Source organism: Vipera berus (genome assembly GCF_964194415.1).
Source record: "Vipera berus genome assembly, chromosome: 2".
NCBI lineage: Eukaryota > Metazoa > Chordata > Lepidosauria > Squamata > Viperidae > Vipera > Vipera berus.
The window spans coordinates 150,171,640-150,194,280 of record NC_138203.1 but is presented as its reverse complement, the minus strand read 5'-3'; the positions used below and the strand labels follow the sequence as shown (position 1 = coordinate 150,194,280).

At 38.2% G+C, this 22,641-nt stretch overlaps 1 protein-coding gene across 2 annotated transcripts in view; it reads left to right on the top strand.

Annotated features, from left to right (window-relative positions):
* The window catches only part of DIP2B (disco interacting protein 2 homolog B), a 182,497-nt gene that overhangs the window by 94,067 nt on the left and 65,789 nt on the right, over positions 1-22,641 (top strand). For both annotated transcript variants that reach the window (XM_081318790.1, XM_081318789.1), the window contains exons 3-4: positions 11,537-11,665; positions 15,111-15,236. In XM_081318790.1, the coding sequence (XP_081174916.1) occupies positions 11,537-11,665; positions 15,111-15,236 (255 nt within the window). The remainder of the gene's footprint in view (positions 1-11,536; positions 11,666-15,110; positions 15,237-22,641) is intronic.

The following is a 22,641-nucleotide window of genomic DNA, read 5'->3' as shown; positions in this document are numbered from 1 at the left end:
AGCCGGTAAGCGGTTCCAAAGGATTGGTGCACCCACCGAGAATGCTCTCCCCCTGGGGGTCACCAGCCGACATTCTCTGACCGGTGGTACCGTGAGGAGGCCCTCTCTGTGGGAACGTACAGGACGGAGGGAGGTTGACGCCGGCAGTAGGTGCTCCCGTAGGTAATCCGGACCCATGCCATGTAGGGCTTTGTATGTCATCACCAGCACCTTGAATTTCACCCGGAAGGCAACTGGAAGCCAATGCAGCTCACGGAGCAGAGGTGTAATATGGGAGTATCGTGAGACCCCCAAAAGAACTCGCACAGCTGCATTCTGTACCACTACTGGTCTGCAAAGCCGGAAAGGTTGGAGACTGCTGTCATAGACCACTTCCCTTAATTCTATATGAAACCACTGGCAGAAGTCATCTGGCAGTTTGGGGTCTGGTATTTTCAATATGCTGATGATACCTAATTTGTATGATTACTCCAGGGAAGGTTGATGATGCTATTGAAGTGCTGTCACGATGCCTAGAAACTGTGAGGATTTGAATAGGAGACAACAGGCTTAAATTGAATCTTAACAAGACAGAGCTACTATTTGTCCATTGTATTTTCCTGTTTGTTCCAACAATGTCTCCAGATAGGGTGCAGGACTACTCCTGATGGAAGAGTGACTTGGGAGTCATCCTGGATTTAACGGTTCATGCTAGAAGAGGAGACAGAGGACACAGCCAGAGGCTTGTTGCAACAGAAATTCTTCCAGTTTCTCATTTTATATTGAATTTTAATTTTTGTTTTTTGGTAATTAATCTACTAATGTTTGAAGGTTATTTACTTGCTATTTAGTTTACTGTATAGTCAAATAAGCCGGCCATATGCCTTTCAGTGTATAGAAAGAAAATCTCTATTATGCATGCTGCCTATCTTTATGAAAATAGTTCTGCTACTGAGGAGTGTGCCATCACTGTAATTGACAAATATCTGTGTAGAGAAATATTGTATTGTGCATGGATTTATAACCCTACAGCAGGCATGTCAAACTCGCAACGTCACATGACGTTGCGCGATGTATTGGAGCTTTTTCCCCATTGCTGGCAATGGGGTGGGCGCGGTTTCGTTGTGATGCGTCCGGCCCATGGGCCGGCAGTTTGACACCCGTATCCTACAGGTTTTTAAATAGAACAGTCTGTGCTGGCTATTGACTGAGCTAGGGGCAAGATACCTACATGCCTTGATCTAGATTGGGTGTGATAAATCTCATGGAAAATTTATTTTAAAAGTATATTGACTCATCTATAGCAAGCCCAGACAAAGTTATGATCCTAAGGTTCAGGGTGGAGAGAGAAGGTGGCAAACAAATAGCCAACCTGTTAACACAGCCAGATTTTGAAATAGGTGTTGGCTGCTTTTATTTTAGTCAGCATAAAAATCATATTACAGACTTTCAACTCTCTGAATTATCTAGTTCATTACTTGCTACCCTACATGGAGATTGACACTTGCTTTAGTTGTTTTAATCATCAGCAGGTGTATGCTTTTACTCAGTAGTCACATAGCAGGCTGTTTAATCCAAGGAATAATTTAATGTAACCTGTTTCTTACCCAGGTGTATTTCGTTATGCTTTCTCCAAGAGACTTTTATTGGGTATTGCCAATAGAGTCTGGCTGCTTGTTTTCTTAACTCATTTTTATCATATCCCTGTTTTTACAGGTTGATTTGTTCCTCCATAAATGCAATTTTTCAATTTGTTCTTAGAGACCATGTCCTTAGGACACCATCTAGTTCAGGGGTGTCAAACTCAATTTCATTGAGGGCCACATCAGCATTGCGGTTGCCCTTAGGGGCCCGGGTGGGTGTGGCCAGGGTGGGCGTGGCCTACTGGGTGGGTGTGGCTAGAGTGCGTATGGCCTACTGGATGGGCATGGCCAGCTCTACATTGTTGGCATCAAGGGTGCCTATGGGGGCCTGGGCAGGAGTGGGACAGATCTGGGGGTCTCTGGAGGAAGGAGGGTCTCTGGGCCAGGGCCAAGGCAGTGGGGGCCGTTCCCTCACTGTTTCTAGGATGGCTTCGCGGGCCGCATAAAACCACTTCGTGGGCCGGATTCGGCCCCCGGGCCTTGTGTTTGACATGTCTGATCTAGTTGATTTATCCCCTGCTCAATATAAAAGGTAAGGTAAAGGTTCCCCCGCACATGCATGCTAGTCGTTTCCAACTCTAGGGGCCGGTGCTCATCTCCGTTTCAAAGCCGAAGAGCCAGCGCTTGTCCGAGGACGTCTCCGTGGTCATGTGGCCGGCATGACTAGACGCCAAAGGCGCATGGAACGCTGTTACCTTCCCACCATAGTGGTCCCTATTTTTCTACTTGCGTTTTTATGTGCTTTCGAACTGCTAGGTTGGCAGAAGCTGGGACGAATAACAGGTGCTCACTCTGCTATGCGGCACTCGGGATTTTACCCGCCAAACTGCCGACCTTCTGATCGACAAGCTCAGCGTCCTAACCCACTGAGCCACCGCGTCCCTCTGCTCAATATACATGTAGTCTAATTTTTTCCTTAGCTGTTTCAGTTTGAAACTTGTTTCTTAGCTGTTTTGTCTTCTCCTGACAGTTTTGTTGCATGAACAGTCTATGAAGTATCATTCATGTTCTTATTGATAGGTCAGGGTTTATATCTTCTGAGCAACTTTTGGCCAGTTAAAGCTGATTCAGACCTTCCCTTTCCCCTTAGGTCCCTGGGCATTTCCTTCCATGACCAATTTGGACTAGGCGTTAGAAAAAAACAAAACACAGAAATTTGATTTTTAAGGATGTTTTTACTTGCATTATGCTGTTCAGATGTTTCCTAGGCTCATTATATATGCATATAAGAGTATTCTGGTATACACCTGTTAATGAACACATATTCAGTGATCTATAAAAAAGATAATTCTACATGTTAGTTTAAAAAAGGGGGAGGGGAAAGGAGCTATTCATTGACTTATACCAGAAATGTATTGCTAGTTCTGCCCCAAATGAGTACATTATAGGGTTTCTGCTGCTTCAGCTGTTTCCCATGGATGTCTCTTGAGAGGGCAATAGTGCCATTTTCTTTATTCCCTATATATTTTGAAGTGCTGCCAATTGTGGCCATTTGCTCTGTTGAGGCATATTAGAGGCCTGGTCATCAGGGCAGCAAAAATTATACTAGCATATAATTGGAGGAGGAGTGCAAGTTAATGGAGGCATGACAAAGACCACTTCTTTGCCTTATGTAATAATCAGGTAGCTGCATTCTGCAGGAGCTGCTATTTCTGAAACATCTTTTGGTGCTTCTGCAGTACTTTGCCTTTGCCTCCTAGCCCAGGGCTGCTTTTGCAATGGTGCCAAAGCTGTTTTGAGATTCATGTGGGGGCTGTAAGGGCTATCCTGAGATAGCTGAGATTATTTGGTGCTGATATAAAGCCAAACTAAAATGTGATTCCCCAGTTTTCTGACTAGCATCCTGTTATTTGGCCCAAGAGAGGAATATTTGTACCTAAAAATCTCAGGGTTCAGAGATAATGTTTCAAGAATGCATTAATGAGTTACATAACATTACACACATAACATAGCATTCAGGGATGCAAATACCAAATGGCTACTGCCTGCGAGTTAATTCATGGCAGCAGTAATTATCTTACCTGCTACACCTATATCTTTATCGACTTTAATGAAAATCCCTTGGTGCCCATTCCTCCAAAAGAACAAACGAGCTCATCTTTTCTTTATGAAATAATAATGCACAACATGGTTACTCCGCTCTCAGAGTAGACCACCCCTGAAAAAACGTAACATTTTCCATTCACCATTAGCTCTCTCTAAAACTACAGTCCAAACCTCTATAATTTTAAAAGCAGTCTGTCTGCTTAGTAAAAATATATCTCCCTTTCCCTGGTTGGCATGAAAACAAGACGTGGTTATTAATGTTGCCAGCTAGTTCAGGGCCAGTACTTACAAAGTCACCTTTTTAAAAGTTTTGTTTACCCAGAATTCCTGTAAATCTTTCTGATTTTAGGTATTTTGATTGTAGCAGGCTAAGAAGAGAGTCATCAGTCTTGAGTCTAGAAATACCCGGATCCTAGATTCAGTCTTGTCCAAGTTGATGCTTTTGAGAAGAGTTGAGGCTGAGATAACCCACACCATCTCTAGCCATCACTTCAGTAAGTTAGCTAATTTGGAAATAGTTGCTATTCTAATTCCAGTGTATCTGGAAAGCAAGTAGCTTAGTGCCAGTTATAAAATCCCAATGGATTTAGTTGTCTTTGTTTTTCTAAATAACAACTTGTAGCTATTAAAATACTCAAGAGTATTGTTAAATCTATGGATAATTAATAATGGTCAAATTGTTTTAGTTGTTGCTTAATACTTAGGAAGATGAATATATTGGCATTCTTACAACATACAAAGCATTTAGAGGGAAGACAATGCCAATGTATGATATGAAATGGGTCTTAAATGTGTTTGGAAATTAGTTTCATTTAGAGGCAAGAGCCTCTCTTGTATTTATTTATGTGAGCTTCAAATGAATGCTTAGTGTTGTTTCAGACACGAAAATAAAGTAACTGAGTTTCTTGCTTGCTAGTTTTCTATTTAGTTATATTATGCTTCTGAATTGTAGATTAGACAAAGACTCGGCCTTCTGGATAATTAAAAATATCCAAGTTCTATTGATTTTGTTGATTTGTTTAAACAAATTATATTTAAAATTAAGGTGCAACAGTGACATGCGTGCAATCTTTTGACTAGGTAACAAAAACAAAGTGAGACAACTGTTTCTGGATACTTTTTAAAAGACTGGGAGCTTGACAATCATTATTGAATTTTAACTAGTTTTTAATCATACGAAACATGAATTTTTCAGTTTGGGTGTTAATATATATGGGTAGATATGTTAATATTTTAATGTTCATTTAGAAAAAGAAAAATTGATAATCTCTTACCTCTTCTTGCTATCAATTTAAGGAAGAGACATATTTGTTGATACTCCACAATTCAAGTTCCTTGGCTTTAACAATGCACATTTCTAAATAGTTTTACTTGATAACAGAAGCTGCTAATACTGACTTAGTTTGATATCATTGACGGCAGTCAAGACATTCCTGCAATTTCGCAGAGAATACGTAAATAAGATACCTTTGAGGTGAACATAGTTAATTTCTGAACAGTTTCAGTATTGTATTTCTGCCATTATATTGACCTCACTGTTGTAAAAATAAGGAATATATTACTGGCATGTTAGCTATTGTTTCTGTTTAATACAGCACAAGATTTGTTTGTTTCTTTACTCTTAATTCTTAATGTGGTGGTTGCTTGAAGGCTGTTATGGAATCACATTCCAGAGATGGAAAATCAAAAGCAGAGGAAGATGGTTTACCCAAAATCTCAGAGCTAGATGGTATCTCATAGACCAGATTTCCAACTTATTTCCACCTCTTCTGAAGAAAACTCATCCAAGGTGGTCATGTTAAGGTGATGCTGAAATACAGCTGCTTCTGTTCCTTGCAGTAAGAAGTCACAGGGTTCTGTCATACTTTTTAATGTCTACCTGGAAATATGAGATAGCTCATATTGAGCTGGGATATATTCATGATGCTATTCATACACTGTTTTTTTTTCAGTGGAAGCAGATTTGTGATTTTCTTTACACAAAGGGAAAAAACAGTCCAACCTATCAAAAACACTACTGTAAAAAACAGATTAGAAACACAAGTTAAGATAGGCAAGAAAATGGTAAGTGACCACCTGTCCACCCTAGATGAGTTTAAATCACCGGGACCAGATGGATTACACCCCAATGTTCTGAAGGAACTGGCAGATGTGATCTCAGAACCATTGAACTATATCTTTGAAAGATCCTGGTGCACTGGGGAACTACTAGAGGACTGGAAAAGAGCTGATGTAGTTCCCATCTTCAAAAAAGGGGAAAAAATGGATCCAGGAAATTATAGACCTATCAACCTGACCTCAGTACCTGGGAATATTCTGGAAAAGATAATCAAGCAACGGATCAGCGAACACCTAGAGGCAAACAAAGTGATTACCAAAAGCCAACATGAGTTTGTCAAAAACAGATATGCCAGATAAATCTTATTTCATTCTTTGACCACGTGACAAAATTAGTGGACCAGAGAATTGCTGTGGAAATAATTTACTTGGACTTCAGTAAGGCATTTGATAAAGTAGACCACAACCTACTACTTGATATGATAGAAAAATGTGGGTTAGACAGCATCACCAATAGCTGGCTGACCGGCCATACTCAGCATGTGGTCCTCAATGGAACTGTATCTACATGGAAGGAAGTGTGTAGTGGGGTGCCCCAGGGCTCTGTTTTGGGCCCAGTGCTCTTCAACATCTTCATCAATAATTTGGATGAGGGGTTATATGGGGAACTCATCAAATTTGCAGACAACAGGTTCTACATTTAGGCAAGAAAAACCAAATGCACAGGTATAGTATAGGTGGTACCTTGCTCAATAGTAGTAACTGTGAGAGGGATCTCGGAGTCCTAGTGGACAATCACTTCAATATGAGCCAGCAGTGTGCTGCAGCTGCCAAAAAAGCCAACACAGTGCTAGGCTGCATTAACAGAGGGATAGAATCAAGATCACATGAAGTGTTAGTACCATTTTACAATGCTTTGGTAAGGCCACACCTGGAATACTGCATCCAGTTTTGGTCACCACAATGTAAAAAAGATGTTGAGACCCTAGAAAGAGTACAGAGAAAAGCAACAAAAATGATTAGGGGACTGGAGGCTAAAACATATAAGGAACAGTTGCTGGAATTGGGTATGTCTAGTTTAATGAAGAGAAGGGTGAGGGGGGACATGATAGCAGCATTCCAATATCTTGGGCTGCCACAAAGAAGAGGGAGTCAACCTATTCTCCAAAGCACCTGAGGGCAGGACAAGCAGCATCGGATGGAAACTAATCAAAGAGAAAAGCAATCTAGAACTAAGGAGAAACTTCCTGACAGTTAGAACAATTAATCAGTGGAACAGCCTGCCTCCAGAAGCTGTGAATGCTCCAACACTGGAAGTCTTTAAGAAGAGACTGAACAGCCATTTATCTGAAATGGTATAGAGTTTCCTGTCTGAGCAGGGGGTTGGACTAGATGACTTCCAAGGTCCCTTCCAACTTTTTATTATAATATTATTGTATTATATTAAGCTAATGATATGAAGGCCAGAATGAAAAAAATCATCAAATGATTCAAAATGCAGATTGTGCAGAGAGGCAGAAGAAACATTAGATCAAACAGCTTGTGCAAGAAGATTGCACAGATTATATACAACAACATAATATAATCTCCAAAATGATTCATTGAAATATCAGTAAAAATTATCCTATGTCATTAATGAAAAAATGATGAGAACATGGAGTTGAAAAAGTAGTTGAAAACGAGCAGGTTAAAATATTGTGGAAATTCTGAATATAATACAGTATTGTCTCATAACACAACAGATTTAACTGTGGTTGAAAAGAAAAAACTGTAGATAATTGTTGTGGCAATACCAGATAATAGTAAAATAGAAGACAAAGAACTGGAGTTAATTACAAAGTATCAAAAGATTATGGCATAAATGACTTGTGGTGGTCCCAGATCCCGGAGTTCCATGTACACAAAGCAATTCGGTCTTGCCAAGGTTCAGTCAAAGCCTGTTGTCCCTCATCCAGGCCCCCACAGTCTCCAGGCACTGCAAGAGGGCAGCCACAGCATCACTTGGGTCACCAAGAGTGGAAATACAGAGTTGGGTATCAATAGCATACTGTAGATACCTCAACCCATGGTGACAGATGATCTCAACCAGTGGTTTCATACAGATGTTGAAATGGAGTTCACAATTTTATATAGTATTGTTCGCTGTATAGTCATTAGGGTTGTATTAAAAGGTTTAAATTAAAAGGACCAAAAATCTCATTCCATATGAGAACACCAGATTTGACTTCTTTACAATTTTCAACATTTTAATAAGATTTTTTGTAAAAAAATATTTTAAAGATAATTGGGTTTGCTATAGGCGTACATTTGTGGGTCCCATTTTGCTGACTTACAACTTTTATGGGTATTCGTGAGAAAAGATCTGTGTATGGTTTAATTATTTTTATCTTGCCATATCTTATGTTTCCTTGTTTTGTTTTCTAGCAAATCTTGAAAATGCCATTTGCCCTGCTAGCAAAGATTGAATATCTTTTAAATATTTTGTATTTAAAAATGTGCTCCTTTTGGAATGAATGTAAAACTAAGCTGTATAAAAATGAACAATTCAAGCTGAAATGAATACGTCTGCTCTCCTAGGCTTTGATAGTCCCCCTATAATTTCCTCATTCTAGCTTCCCATCACAAGCAATATAATTGGTATGCTACAAATAAAATGTTTTATTCTTTGGGGATTTCCAGCCAATTTTAGAACCATATTATTTACCTACATAAAGCAGTTTGATCTCTCTTTAAAATTTCTTTTCTTTTCAAGCAATGTTTAACTGTTAGCAATATAACTGCTAATTAGCAACTATAATGACAGTGGGGGAAAACTATAATTAACAGGGTTAAGTTCACTGACTGATAGGCCTTAGGTAATTATATGGGGATATAGACTAAGATGTAATTCCTTGACTTACAACCTGCCCTCATATTTATGACTGTTGCAGCATCCTTGCAGTCACGTGATCAAAATTTGGGCACTTGGCAACCAGCATGTATTTACAACAGTTGTAGTATCCCAGGGCCACATGATCACCATTTCCAGTCAGTTTCCAACAACAAAGACAATGGGGAAAGCTGGATGCCATTAATGTTTGTGTGATTCACTTAACAATGAGAGCGATACACTTAATTGCAGCAAAAAGGTTGTATAATTGGGTGTAACTCCCTTAATGACCACCTCACTTAGCAGTGGAAATTCCGGTACAAATTGTAGTTGTAAGTAAAGGGCTACCTATCTCAGCAAAACCTCAATATAGCGTAAGATACCATGTGTAGTACAGTTACATGTTGTTTGTCCATAATCAATGAAAACCTTGACAACCATTAGTCAGGTTAAAACTAAACCTTTTGTGTTCCGAGATGACTGCTCAAGCCATTTCAGGCACAGTATGGTGCCTACTACTATAGGAACTAACTTTGCTTGCATTGCCACAGTTGTTCTACTACTAATTGCAGTTTTTTTATTATATTATTTTTTTCCTCCAATTCTTTCTATTCTGTTCTGCTGTCTCCAGGTAGTGTCATATCCATTATCCTGACTTTTTTATCTTTCTTATTCACAGTTGTTAAGTCTGGTATGTTATGTCGGGTGCTTGTCTGTTTGAATTCTAAAGTCCCAGCGCAGTTTAGCTTCTTCATTTTCAACTACTTTGCCTATGTTGTGGTCCTATCTGATTTTGTTTGCAGGCAAATGATATTTCTTGCAGATATTCTAATGCACCGTTGCTGCTACTTTGTCATGTTATTATTTGTAGTCAATCTGTGCAATGTTGTTGAAGCCGGTTACTATTTCTTCAGCTTCTTTACTGAGATAGCATTTGCTGTCTTTTCCATTTGGGTTTTGTATGTATTTGTTAAGGCTTGGCCTTGTGCAGCCAGAATTAGCCCCTATGTCTCTTTCTTCAACTTTACAGCTTTCAGCCATTGCCAAGTCTTTTTATTATCAGTTTTGCCTGCCTGTGTGTTTTTTTTAAATGTACTGGCCATGTAATACTTAGTCTTTCTGTTCTTCATTTATTTTGGGTTTTTTTTGTAGGCCAGCTTGGTGGTGGTGGTGGTATTATTATTATTATTATTATTATTATTATTATTATTATTATTATTATTATTATTATTATCATCATCATCATCATCATCATCATCATCATCATCAGTTCGCACCAATTGGAAGTCAAAACTCTCAGTTTTTAATGTGTTGGCCTTCTTACCCATCAGATTCTTCCCAAGAACGTAGGATGCCGTAATGTATCAGTATATGTGCAAATCCAAGCAGTGTGGCCTTTTGCAATTGCCAAATAGAAAGCTTATTATTGAATAGATTTTCTAAGTGCCATCCAAGATTTAGGGCATGGAACCAGGATTCTGCTAATCACTGGGATCACCCTAGCGAGTTTATGCTATAATCTTTCTATTTTGATTTTCAGATCATATGTCAGGAATAATAATAATAATAATAATAATAATAATAATAATAATAATAATAATATACCTTTATTGTCAAAGTACAACATGTGTACATTGAGATTAGCTGAGCCTCCCCCTGTGCTCTCTCCCCCCAACACACAGTGACAACAAACCCTCCATCCCACCACACTATGTGAACCAACTACACCACACACCGGCCTCCCAAGTCAATTCTGCATAAGATTATGTCCCATTTAAAAGCCTAATGTAACACAATCCTGCCAAAATTCAGTTCTCTATTTATTTATACCATATAGATAGAATGTTGCCAACCTAAAACTACCCTAACCCTAATCTATTCTTTGGGAGATTCTAGGACATGGCTATCCTAAATCTCTTCACAGTTTGGCAAGAGCCAAACTGTGATCATGTGACTGCAGGGAGAGAGCTGCAACAGCTGTAACTTCGGACACAGATCTTAAGTCGCTTCACTTAGCACTGTTGTAATTTTGAACAGTCACTGAATGAACCATCATAACTAGAGGACTACCTGTATTAAGATTGTGAAAGTGGGAGTGGAAAAACAATAAACAGTGTTTAAAATGGTGGTATAGCAAATTTCCAAGATATGCAGCGTTATGTGAAATAATATATTCCTCCTCCACCAGCATTTTCAATATGTAGCCTGCTTTGCAAAAAAAAAAAAAAGCAGGTTGCAATTATTTACTCAAAAAGGTCTCCAATTATGAATGACCTTGTTTCTTTTCCTGCACTGAAACAAAGCCATTGTATTGCGTTTAAAAACATTATGTCATGTGCCTTTTGGTGCTAGTATGCTATTATTCTTGTGAAGCTTGCTGGGCTTAGCTTGAAGAATATCAGGAATTACAATTAAGGTACTCTGATCAAATTTATATTTGGCTCAAATTGATTATTTTCCTCTGATGAAAGAATATATCATGAAATGTACTACAAGCAGCAAAAGAGCAAAGAAAGGTCCGTGCATACTGAGGAGTGTAGAAATTCTCATTGTATATATGCATACATGGAATATATATCTGTGAATATACACAGAGCCATCAATGTTGTGAAAATATTCTTGGACTGCTGCCTCATTAAGTCCTTTGAAGTGTCTTGTCTCCGTCACCTTTTCTGACTTCATTACTGTTCCACCTGTTAGCAGAGCCTGGTGGCTATTTACACACACTCAAAGGGGGTTCTCGGACTAACTATTTCAGTGAAAGAATGTCATACACTAGTGTATGATTTTGCTTGAAGAAGTCATTTTTTTGACTGTCAATTTGTAAGTTTAATGAAAACACGGTTACGTAGTGAAACCAGAAGAGTTTTTGTTAACACTGTCCCAAATAGGTCCACTTCACTTTCCTGACAAAAAGTATTTTTTTTAAATATTCCCACAGGGGTTGAAACAGGTTTACAAAAAGAATCCCGCAATCAGACACCAACTCCATCTGCAGCTCCAGCACCATCTTCATCTAAATATCACCGAGGACGCTCTGGGGGAGCCAGGGACGAACGCTACCGGTCTGGTAAGGAAGCCACAAAATCATCTGATGAACTCTGAACCAAATGGACCTTAGTAGCTTTGACTAAACGATAAACAGAAAAATTAGTTATGACATGCTGAGGGTGCTACAAGAGGGAAGAAGAGAAGGCCAGCTGGGATCATTAAACATAGGTAGATTGTGAATGATAGTGAATGTACTTTGTTCGTGTATAATAATGTTTAAAATTATCCAAATTAATACTTGTGTCAGCACTGGAGATTAGGAGATGAGCTAAAAGCATCTGTCCTCCTCTGAGGTAGACAAGGTCAGAAACAGACCCTTCAAATTTGACTGGAATGATGTTGGTATATTACAAAATATTGAAAGCCTGAGTTTTTCCCTCTCCTGCTTATACCCCAACGAATTAGGGTGAAAGTACTCTCAGTTTTACTGTTCTGTACCAGCCTGCTACCGGCCCTGCAGAAAAGGCAACCCCTTTACAAACGGCAAGAGGCTGGAATTACGCCTGCCAAATTTATTACTACAAAAACAAACAAGACACGAACCAAGAAACAGGAGCTTTAAGAAACACGAACTATCCGAGCGGTTGCCTTCAGCAAACCAGCCCTCCCCACACATTCCCCTTATATAGAGTTCAGGGCGTGGCCTCTCTCTGCCTCCTTCCGAGAAGCCCCATTGCCTTCCTCTGTTTACTCCTAATTGACTGCCTCCTGCGTTGGGCGTCCTTGAACAGGGCCAGCTGTGGGTCATCTTCATCCACGCTGTCAGGCTCACACAGCTGGGTCTCCGTGGTGACCAAGTGGGAGGGGCCTGGCTGAGGACTCTCATCAGCAAGATCTTCAACCCCCTCAGCAAGGTCTTCAACACCCCCCTCCTCCTCCTCTGAGTCATCCGACCCAACTGCCGAACCCACAGGCTGACCCTGAATCACAACATTTACTTCTAACACTTTCTCTGTTTCCTGAGCTTAGAGCATCTTTTCATTTTCGTAAATTTCTCCAAGATCATCTTTGTGGCTCAGTATGGTATCCTAATCCAAAGCCTATTGCATTTTAATTGTGTATAGCTGAATGCTGTACAGAATTGAAACACTTTCAGGATTATAAGATATTTTATTTAGTAGTAATAATTTACTAAATACTGATTTCCTTAGTCTCAATTTTAAAAATACCCAACAATATCTGCAGCAACGAGTCATATCAAAAGATTTATGTTGAAGTCTTCCAACAATTGCACTGCATAGTTACATCCCAATATATGGCACATGTGCATAATTTGTAGCATTTGTGTAATGACACTGTCACAGGCGTGTTGTGTCCCCAACCACATGCAGATGCACATGAATATTTTCATGTATGAGCCCCATGCCAAGACCTCATTGAATAAATTGCTACATTTTACTTATAACAGAGATCTCAGCTTTGTTACAGTGCCAGATTGACAAATTGATTTCTCAATAGTCTCATATTATAGGTGAGAAAAAGCCTTTATGCAGACTTTATGATATTTCACCAGAGTACAAAATGTTTGATATTGTTGAACAAAATCCAGATTTTGCCATAGTGGATTTGAATAAGTTCTGTTCATGTTTAGGACCTGAAATTTCCTAAAATTGAGAAAATAATTTCTTAGCGTTATTGTCACATGAGTAATCTGCAGTTGTCAGAGTGATGTCCTTACACTTTAGGTACTTCACATAATGTATTCCAATAACGAAGCTATTATTGAATTTTTTTATCTTTAGATATGAATTTAAATCTGTTTCACAGTTGCCAGTCAATATGAATTAAATGAAAAGTCACTTTCAGCTATAAATGTATTCAGACTTTGAACGCACAAGTATTTTTTTAATCCTTCTGGATAAGATGAACTTTTGCTTCCATATGCTCCTTCTTATTGTGCTCCAGAATGAATGAATGAATCATGTTGTGTTGGTTTCATCTTAGCACTGTGTTATTGTGCTTGTCCAAATGAGTCATATTGAGTAAATGGCACATTCAGCATGAACTCTGTTATTTTTGCATAACCTCCTACGGACTTTATGACCTTGGTCCCTGTCATCTTGCTGAAGTCGTTCTTCTGGAGCATATTGTTCAACAGATTATTGTTGAATTTAAAAACTGTACTAGGCCTTTGAAACCAGGCAGCCAGTTGTGTTAAAATAGCTGTAGATTTATCCAACTAAAAAGCTGTATTTTATCTAACTTTTAAGAGATGTGAAGGTGTGTTAACATGCTTTTCTTCATGTATTCTTCAACTTTATTCTGTATTCAGCTTTATTAGTGGAGAATATTAGTATCAAATTTGTGTGAAATGCTGAATTAGAAATCAAATTGTGTATGTTTAGCTTTAATTTAGGGATGCGGTGGCTCAGTGGGTTAGGACGCTGAGCTTGTCGATCAGATGGTCGGCAGTTTGGCGGGTCGAATCCCGAGTGCCGCGTAACAGAGTGAGCGCCTGTTACTCGTCCCAGCTTCTGCCAACCTAGCAGTTCGAAAGCACATAAAAATGCAAGTAGAAAAATAGGGACCACTACGGTGGGAAGGTAACAGCGTTCCGTGCGCCTTTGGCGTCTAGTCATGCCGGCCACATGACCACGGAGACGTCCTCGGACAAGCGCTGGCTCTTCAGCTTTGAAACGGAGATGAGCACTGGCCCCTAGAGTCGGAAACGACTAGCACGCATGTGCGGGGGAACCTTTACCTTTACCTAGCTTTAATTTACATACAATACTACACTTCTAGTTAAAAACATCTTTATTTAACTGGAAGAAATTTTAATTACGCTTTTCAAAGAGATCTCTTGTAATGGTTAATTATACCACTAGGGGACAGAGCCAGAGCATCCATTCATCAAACTATAGAACTCCATTCATGATCCATCAGAAATTCCTGTTTCAAGAAATGGGAAGGGAAATTATGTTCACCACTGAACCAGTAAAGCACCTTTGAGACATTGAATTTCTAGTATCAGCCCATACTACTCGAAAAGATTTCCAGTTCTTTGGATCAGCTGGTTAGAGGCATAAGAACTGTAGAAAAGAAGAATATTTCTAAAAGGAAACAAGTCTCTGCACTCTGACAGTAACCACAGTCTTACCCGTTAAATACGTTTAATAATTCATTTTAGTCATATTAGATTTTCTTCAGAAAAGCATGCAAGTATAAATGTTTCTCTTCTTAAAACATTCTATCCCCTTGGTCAACAGAAGTTCATATTCTGTGAAATCAGCAAAGCTTTCGGAGACACTATGTGAATTTTGGTAGGATGTACCTAAAAAAAATATATCAGGTATTGAATCATACAACTTTGTTCAGCTTCTGTTGTTCTGTTCTGTTATAACTCGTATGCTTAACCCTTGCTAAATGGCTGTAAAAGATTACCTCTGTTTTAGACATATGATTAAAAGCTCTGCTCTCACCATGCAATGTTCTTATTTTCTTGCTGATTTTCTTCTATTTCTCAGACATCCATACAGAGGCAGTGCAAGCTGCATTGGCAAAACATAAGGAACAGAAGATGGCTCTTCCTATGCCCACAAAAAGGCGCTCTACATTTGTACAATCTCCAGCTGATGCCTGCACACCTCCAGGTTAGAAATCAACCGGGAACCCAGGGCTTTTTTTCTCATAGAACGCTCAGAACGGAGTTCCGGCACCTTTTTTGGATGGAAGCTTGTAGGGTAGGCAAGGCGGGTTGTATGACACGTGTGAGTTCCGGCACCTTTTTCTTTTACAAAAAAAGCACTGCGGGAACCAATTGATTTCCTTTGTGAGAACTTGAATTTGTACTAACTTTTTATTTGATGAATGGGTCATATTTAGAAAAAATCTTTTTAGATATGAAACATGTTTCTGACAATGTGCAATGGAAGACATATCTACTGTTACTCTCATCAGAATAAATTTCATTAATGTGCAGGGATTCTGTGTTGCAGTTGAGATTCCATACACACCTCTCTGGATAATATAGCTGATACTTTTTTTAAAAAAACAGTCATTGCTAGTGATCGAGTGGTGGATATGTGAAATAGATGAATGGATATTCCTGTTCATAGGGAATGTCCAGTGGCATTCCCTATATGTTGAGATTTCCAATAAACACAGCCAACGAAATAGCTTCAGATCCTGTTGCTGTAGGTCCGACACCACCTTCCTGTTGTCAGTTTGAAACATGAATGAAGAGAGGAACTGTGTTAAATGCGTTTCTACTCATGTTGTTTCTTTATTCCTAGGTTTCTGTTTTTTTCTCATTCAAATAAAAGCAAAGGACAAGTGGGCTTAATTTCCATATCCAATTGATTTCTCATGTTCCCCAATGAATGCTGTAGAAATTTAATGAATAAATAGCATACAGGGAGAAAATGTCCTGTCTTTTTAGTTTACCGTACAGTTAGGCAGGATAAAAGTTTCTGCTTTCAGGCAATGGATCAGAAAGAGGCCTTGTTCCCTTCACACCTGCCCCCCACCCCTCAATGTCTATCACCAGTCTTGGGAAGGATGGGAGGAATGCTACCATGCTATCTTCTTCCTTTGGGGGTGAGATCATCATTACTTGCTATTTTCCAGATACTAGTCCTTTAAAAAGCTTGCAGTTAGGTTAATCACTTTTCAGCATGCCATTATCCCTAATGTACAAGCATGTCTATGCCTTTTTTTACTGGAAATCACTATAGTTTAGTGATCACTGTTGGAATATTTGGGAATATATCTTAACTGTACCATTAACAAAGGTTCTTCGTAGTCACAATTAGCATTCCCCTTCACCCTTTTTAAAGAAGACTGTAGAAAGGGTGCTGGGCCCTTAGTTTCATGGCCTTGGTTGAAGCAGTTTATCTGGACCCTTTCAGGTTGGGTACAGGCTGAACTATATTATTGTTGGGGCATTGGTTGCACTCATGGATGACCTTTGGAAGTCTCAGGATGGAGAGGATACGTCCACCCTGGATCTCTCCGTTGCTTTTAATATCATCAACCATGGTATCTTTTTGGACAGGCTCTGGGATTAGGGTCAGGGGCACTGTTTTACAATAGAGGCCAGTTTCATTTAGTGTTAGTGAGGAGGGAAACCTCACGAGAACTCTTGTCTTTATTACATTTGCCTGAAAAACCTGATTATATTACATTTTTAGAGACATATACACTGATTTTGAAAAACGATGTTGATTTTCCCGAAAAAGATGGATGGTCAACAAACTGCAATGCTGCCTGTATTTTCCAGAGGTGTTAGTGGCTTAGGGTTATGAGAACCCAAATGTGAACCAGGTCTTTTCTGCAGGTTTTGGCAACAAATAAGGGCAATAGAAAAGAAAAGAGGTCATGTACAAAGCAGGACAGCAGCATTATGAATCTTCCCTTAGGTTGAGAAGAAAATGCAGCTTCACACCAGGGTGAGAGGGTTGACTGTATTTCTAGCCCTGCTTTGGGGTACCATCATATCTCTGGAGTGGGACCTATCAGTTGACTTCTGGTCACTGCAGCAGTAGAGATGGTAGGCAGGCAAGTTACATAGTTATCAAAACTCAATATATTTAAAAGTTCAGACAAAGGAGTGGTATATCATCTTTGGAATTTCTGGTTTTTATATTACTGCAACTGTAACTGCTCTGACAACTATATTTGAACATTGTCAAAAAAAAAAAAGCACCAGGGCTGTTTCTACTTGGAAAGTGCTGCTCTGTTGCAAACTGGGACTTGCAAATTAGGTACTGTAATTCTCCCTAGCTCTATGGCCTACATGCTTCCAGGACTCATGATTCTTGGCTTCTTAGAATGCATGTTCTCAGTTGCAGTTGCTTGTAAAAACTGAACAGTGATTCATATTCGAAAAGACACTTTAAAATGTATTTGGGGAGTAAGTCTTGCTGGAGGAGTTTCCATGGATTTGCTTGTGTGTGTGTCCATCTGGGTGTTTAGTGCACAGTTCAAACAGAACCACATTTAAAAGCAAAAGCTGAATTTATTACTTGTTATTTATGTATTTTAAAAATGTATATACCCACCCAACTTATTCTAAACTTTGGATGGCCCCTAATCAAGAATTAAAACAATAGCAATAATAAAACAGCATAAAACAGTATCAAAACTATTAAAACCATACATGTTTAAAAAAAACTGGTGTTTGTGTCAACTTTCTGTCATGCAGTCACCTTATCCCATCCCAACACTTGGGGAAGAAAAAAACCAGGTCTTCAATGCTTTTCAGAAGGCCAGGAAGGAAGAGGCCTACCAAACTTCAGGTTATAGAAATAGGAAGGAATTCAAGCTCCTTCTCAAAGTTGGGTTTCATACTCCATGGAGACTAACAGGTGTTGTAGCTCAACACAGGAAAAGCTGGAGTACCTCATACATGCTTAAAGCTGCTTTACTTAAGTCATGCTCTCCAGATGCTTTAGACTTCATTTCCCAGGCTTCCCAGCTAGCATGGTTTTACAAGCTGAAGTTCAAAGCATCTGAAAGACAGAAGGTTGAGGAAATTTTGGTTTATAGTCCATATAGTGGAAGAATAGGATTAGGGGATATTGAAGACAAACTGTCATCCTATGAATGTTGACTTAGAAGGAAGCCCATTAAGCTCAATAGTGTTTGCTCCCAAGGAATTAGCCATAGTTGTCTATTTAGGATTAAATAATAGTGATACACTAAAGGACAATGTTCCTATGCACATTAAACTGTAAGTAAGTGTCATTGACTATGTACAATCCTTTTAAATTCAAATGTAATACTATCACTTTTTAGTGTGAAGTGACTGTTATAGAGGAACTTATTTTAAAACAGAAGCATAATAATGTTGGAATTTTGGTTCTACATTTTTTTCTTCCCAAGAATGATTTCTCAAAATATTGATTTCACAAGCATACTACCAATGTTTTAATGTATATGTTAATATGAACAGTTTTTCTCACCTATGAAAGTCAACAGATCTATATTGAAGTTAAGAGTAACTAACGAATATGTATAAGAAATATTCAGGCTGACTTCATTTTGGGATATAAAACCAAATAATGGTGTCATGTTAATGGGAAAACAAAATCTTTCAGGTTAGTGGCCAGAATGAAATAACAGGTCTGTTTTGCAGTGCATTTATTTATTTATTTATTCATTCATTCATTCAATAAATGTGTTTTATTAGCATGCCATGATGCTCAAAATAAATAAAAGTTTGAAATCCTGTTTTATAGTGTTCTTATAGCAAATCAGATGCATTTGAGAGCTGCTCTAGCTGTATACTGACTAGCTTTGTTTATTGCTACTCAGTAGTCTTGATTTTTACTAGGGATTTCACATTTAACCATCCCAAATTCAAGGTACCCTGTTTTACAGCAGAACGACTGTGTATTTGATGGAGGCTGTCTTGTCTCATTTTCTAAGTACAGTTGTTTCAGATTGGAAATGATACATATTTCCAATTTTTGCATACCACTAGTATTTATTTTTACTTATGTTGTTATTCTTCTCTTCCTTGTGAATGCAGATTGTGTCAATTTTCTTGTATTATTTTGAAGAACTAATCTCCTTCATTAAACACCTTAGTAATGTTGCTTATATATAAACCTGTACACATTTTTATTATGTACAAGTTACCTTGAGACCGTAACAAATCTTAACAATTTCTCTTGTTTGGATCAAATGTAGAATATTGCAGATGTTGTATGTGCGTATGTGGGGGGCAGATTTGTAGCACGTAGATCAGTTTGGAGGTTCCCAAAGTATTCATGTGTGATCTAATTGTGCAAATATTCAGATTATTTGAGAAGGCTTGAATTACAGCTTTCTTATTTCTATTTGTAAGCCTGAATTCATTCCCTAATGTCATGAGGTTATATTACTTCACTCTCTCCATTTGTAGGAGTCCATTGTGTGCCTTACACATATTATTAAGACATGTCAAGCAACACATGAGCAAACAACTACATATATAATAAAGATTCAAGGTCAAAGTATATTTCATTCTGCCCCCCCCCCAAAGTATCTATCTGTCCAGCCCATCATGCATTGTGCTTTACATTAAAGTAGAGTGCTGTGCAAGTACTAAATAAATAGGACATTAGCTATTTCCATGAGTCAGTCTAGTACAGCTAGATTTAGCAGTAGATTCAGGATTTCATATCTTGTACAAGTGGAGTGAAAGAATGTATTGTAGCCTGTACCAGGAGTAACCACAATAGTTGACAGTTATATTCAGATATAACAAAAACTTTTATTTCCCAGTCAAGAAATACCAGTAAACTTCATGCTTTCTTCCATATCTCACCTCCTTCTCACTCATGGGGAAGAGAACTTAATGATTTTTTTTTAAAAAAAATGATGTATATTTTTTGGAGATTCAAAACTAAGGCTCCATGTGATTTCACAGAGACCATGATCTCTAAAAGTCCATCCCAGAGTTATCCGAATGGTAATATGACTAAAAGAGAAATAATTAAATATTGCTTATATTTAATTAACCATATTATTATCATTTTGAGGAGGAGTTGCATTGGGTTTTGATTCTTTTTATTTATTTTGGTACAGTGTAAAAATTCTCAGGTAATTTTCTCAACTGATTATAAGCCATCAAATTCCTTTTGACTCTTTTCTTCGGGATGATTTGTTCTTCAGGTTTTCCAACTGTGTACCTTCAGGTTTTTCTGACCCATCAGGTCTTCCAGTGGTGTATGTATATCACCCCAGTGATTCAATCCCTCCACCTTCCTTTCTCTTTCCTTCCACTTTTTCAATATTGTAGACTTCTCAAGAGAACTAGTATTCACATGTGTTCAGAATATATTAACTCGAGCCTGGTCATTTAAGTGACAACTATGTACTTGTTTGTTTCTTGGCTATTCATGGCATTCGCAGAAGTCTTTTTTTTTTACAAATTTTATTGATTTTCTAATATTACATTCACATATTTGAAAAGCAACATGGTGGCTGGGTATTAGTACCGGTAATTCAATTACATACAGTTATCATTAGTACAGATTTCAAATTGCTGCCATAAACATTTCCTCTCTTTTTCCCTTCATATTATATACTGTCTACTTGTAGATTTAAAAACAAGTTTTATCCTATCAATCACATAGAAAATAACTTTCTTACATATATCCATAGTTTTTAGTTTTCACATATTCTAATTGTTTTAACATACAATCTTTTAGACAATCAACGAACTAATAGATTTTTCAATTTTAATTTCCACTATAATTTAGATTTAACGTTTGATATTTATCATTCCCAAAATTTTTAGTATCCTCCCAATTCATCTATCACCATTCCTCACAAAATCTAATATTCAAAATACACATCCCGTTTACTTAACTTCTCACCCTCTATGTCAACAAATTAAGGATACAATATGATATCCTTCCTTTTCGCTAATTTTCAGTTGTTTTTTTTTAAGTAGTAATCAAAATTTCTTTTTATTTCAATATTTAATACTTCCTCTATTCCTCTTTGTATCTGCTATCTCTTGCTTAAACTGATAATTTGTTTTTAACATTCCATATAGATCTATTTATTACTTTCAACAATAGGTTTTTAGCTTGTCTACATTATTCACCTTTACATGACCTTTATGCACAAATCAATATTCAAATTAGGTATTAATATTTCTACTGCTAAATTTTAATGATTTAATAGTAGATTCTTCTGTCATCGTACTTGAATGTTTCATTTTTTTCTATTGTATTTTGTATAGATGATTCTTTAGTTGTGGTCAAAGTTTGGACTTTCATATCTGGGCTGTCTTCTTTTTCCTTCACATAGCCTCTTAGTATTTCATTGGTTGTGGTAAGAATTTGGATTACTGTTTTCAACATAGCGAGAGTTTGTTGATCTTCCTCCATAAATAAATTTTGTTCCTGGTCTTCTTCCATATTGGTATTTTAAGCTAAAGGCTTTACACTTAGAAAATCCAAAAGAGAGAATTTTTTTTCTAGGTAGGGAACACAAAGCCTTTCAAAGCTGTTGTTTCAAAGTTCTCAAGGTTATGTATCTTATCTATTTCCCTGGGCAGTCAGCCAGGCCCCTTTTAAAGTTTCCCTTTGAGTCCCAAAGTTGTCTTAATCTTTTTAGTTTTTCTTTTTTCTTTTTCATAAGAAAGAATCCAGATTTCCAACAGAAGTAGACGATGAAAAATAGAAAATAAAAAATCTTTCAATCCACATGCTTTGAGAAATAAAGTTCCAATTGGGATTCAGTTACTTTTTCAACGTTTAAAATGCCCCTGGGTATTTAGTCACCTTTTTCTGGAGGGAGGGCTGAAATCCCCCTTCCCTCACCGCAGGGGGGAAAATGCTTAGCAGAAAGTAATTAGGGTGTAAAAGAGGTAGATCTCACCCAGTCTCTTCTGCGCTGCTTTAAGAGTTGCCTGGTGGAAAATGTGACTTCGGCTGTTCATAGCCTAGGGACGAGCCATAATGGCCAGTCCTTTCGCCGCCAGTTTGGAGGGATCGCCAGGTGTAACAGGAGAGTTGTGGCTCTCCCGCAATTCAGCGAGCGCCCCTCCTTGCTGGTCACCTCTTCAGGGCAACTTTCAAGGGCCCCCAGCGATGCGAAACTGGACGGGGGAGAGAGAGCAAGTCTCCCAGCCGTCCACAGCGGCTGCATGACAAACCGGAAGCAGAAGTCTTTTGTACTATTGAGTTCAAAAGGGTAAATTGCCTACTCAATTTTGAACTTTGTTGGTATAGATACATTATGCCATTTGAATATTTTTTCCCCAAGGTGTTCACTGCTATTCTTACCACATGGTAGTCTGTGACATGTTTGTTTACTGCTGATAGTCAGTCCTAAAAGGCAGACGCTATCTACCACTTCAGTTTATTCATTGTCAGTTCTAAGGCTGGTTGTCATTAGTTGCTCGTCTTTGTACTTAATCTTAGTCGTATTTATTCACTGTGTCTCTAGATTTCCATTACTAGAGCTTGCAGATCATTTGCATCTTCAGCCATCAATAGTGTCGTTGGCATAGTGCAGTTTATTTATGTTTCTTCCTCCAATTTTAAAACCATTTTA